The sequence below is a fragment of the Mastomys coucha genome, unplaced genomic scaffold, assembly GCF_008632895.1.
Source record: "Mastomys coucha isolate ucsf_1 unplaced genomic scaffold, UCSF_Mcou_1 pScaffold16, whole genome shotgun sequence".
Classification (NCBI taxonomy): domain Eukaryota; kingdom Metazoa; phylum Chordata; class Mammalia; order Rodentia; family Muridae; genus Mastomys; species Mastomys coucha.
This window is the reverse complement of record NW_022196898.1, coordinates 38,935,898-38,937,357: the sequence shown is the minus strand read 5'-3', so window position 1 is coordinate 38,937,357 and position 1,460 is coordinate 38,935,898. Positions and strand designations below refer to the sequence as shown.

General features: G+C 46.4%; 1 protein-coding gene and 1 long non-coding RNA gene across 12 annotated transcripts in view; one reads left to right on the top strand and one right to left on the bottom strand.

Annotated features, from left to right (window-relative positions):
- Ubap2l (ubiquitin associated protein 2 like) overlaps positions 1-1,460 on the top strand; it is a 53,963-nt gene extending 52,503 nt beyond the window's left edge. For 6 of the 11 annotated variants that reach the window (XM_031374554.1, XM_031374563.1, XM_031374558.1 and 3 more), the window contains 2 exons: positions 1-67; positions 1,326-1,460. The exon at positions 1-67 is cut by the window's left edge. In XM_031374554.1, the coding sequence (XP_031230414.1) occupies positions 1-67; positions 1,326-1,421 (163 nt within the window). In that variant the 3' untranslated portion in view covers positions 1,422-1,460. Of the gene's footprint in view, positions 68-478; positions 530-1,325 lie in introns of all 11 variants that reach the window. The other 5 variants (XM_031374553.1, XM_031374561.1, XM_031374552.1 and 2 more) reach the window with 1 other exon arrangement.
- Positions 1-1,460, bottom strand: part of LOC116093197 — a 21,094-nt gene extending 19,634 nt beyond the window's left edge. Inside the window, exons 1-2 of the long non-coding RNA XR_004119660.1 lie at positions 1,395-1,460; positions 1,074-1,206 (exon numbers count right to left, since the gene is read on the bottom strand). This is a non-coding gene — a long non-coding RNA (uncharacterized LOC116093197). The remainder of the gene's footprint in view (positions 1-1,073; positions 1,207-1,394) is intronic.

Below are 1,460 nucleotides of genomic sequence, written 5' to 3'. Positions count from 1 at the left end.
TATTCTGACCCCACATCAGCAGCCACACTCTCAGATCCTTCACCATCACCTGCAGCAGGATGGCCAGGTAACAGCCCTTCCCTCCTCTCTCATTTCCCTTCCTCTTCCTTCCTATCCCTTAAAACTACCTCCCTTTTCCTTTTCTTAACCTTCCTTACCACCACCTTCACCCAGCCCTCACCAGTGCCAGCCAGGGGCACACAGCACATACAGACACAAGCGCACATAACATAAGCAGTTAGCAAAGGAAACATGAAAGAATGGGCCAGACTGAAATCCTTTTGTCCAGTTCCTTTGGTACCTTTCTCCTCCACCTCCCATGGCACAGTCCTTATCCTGTCAGACCTGGGTCACACCTTCCCTCTAACCTCTCCCAGCCTTCTCCCTCCCCTGACATTATAGCTTTCCCTTCTAACAGTGGAGTTCTATTGTCAAAAGTTTGTCCCTTTATTTTCCATATATCCTGGTTCTGCCTCAGCTACCATATTTGCAGATGATTCTCTGTTGCCAGCGCCAGCAGGAGGAGCAGGTAATGAAACTGAATAATATGCTTGAACCAACCTTTTTAGTCCCCATTTCACCTCCACAGCCTCAGATAACTTGAAAAGGCTACCCAATCACAAATCGGGATACACAAACAGAAACACTATGCTAAGCTCTCTGGCCTCCCCATCCTCTCTCTTCCTTCCCCCCTCAACACCCTCTTTATCTTTCTACCCTCCCCAACTCTGGAAAACACTTGGTTACTAGAATTGAAAAGATTCTTGGGGCAGCATCTGGAGCTTGATGCCTCAGGTCTTTGTGGCTTTGAATTGGTTTCACATTAATTAATGTGTGGTGGTGGGAAGATCTGAAGGGTAGTAAAAGAGACCTCTTAAGATCCCCAACATAGGTGGCTGGGCAACTAAAATAGGGTTTTTTTGCTCTCAAAGATAGATTCTATGTTTCGGCATTCACAGAGATGAGTGATAATGTAATCACCTTGTGATCATTCATAGTTGCTCTCTTTGTTTTTTTAGACCAGGGCAGTGGGTAGTGGGGAAGACAACTGAACAAGAATAGAACCAACTCACCATCTTATCTCCAAAGTTTTCTTGTCCACTTTTCATTTTCCTCTACTTTAAGGTTAAAGAAAAAAGTCACCTTGTAAACGAGGCTATGTAGACCAAATTTTCTGTGCTTGAAAAGTAAGCTTCATAGTAGGTTCTAAGTAAAAGAAATGAGAGAGCATGACTATTTGCACATTTCCACTTGAAGATGTTACAGATTGGTCCCACTAACTAGACACCTTTTTCCTCCCCCATAACCCTCCCATTCCCCTGCAGACGGGCAGCGGGCAACGTAGCCAGACCAGCTCCATCCCGCAGAAGCCCCAGACCAACAAGTCTGCCTACAACAGCTACAGCTGGGGGGCCAACTGAGGCCCTGACCCTCCTCTCCTGTCCCATCTTCTGAGAGGC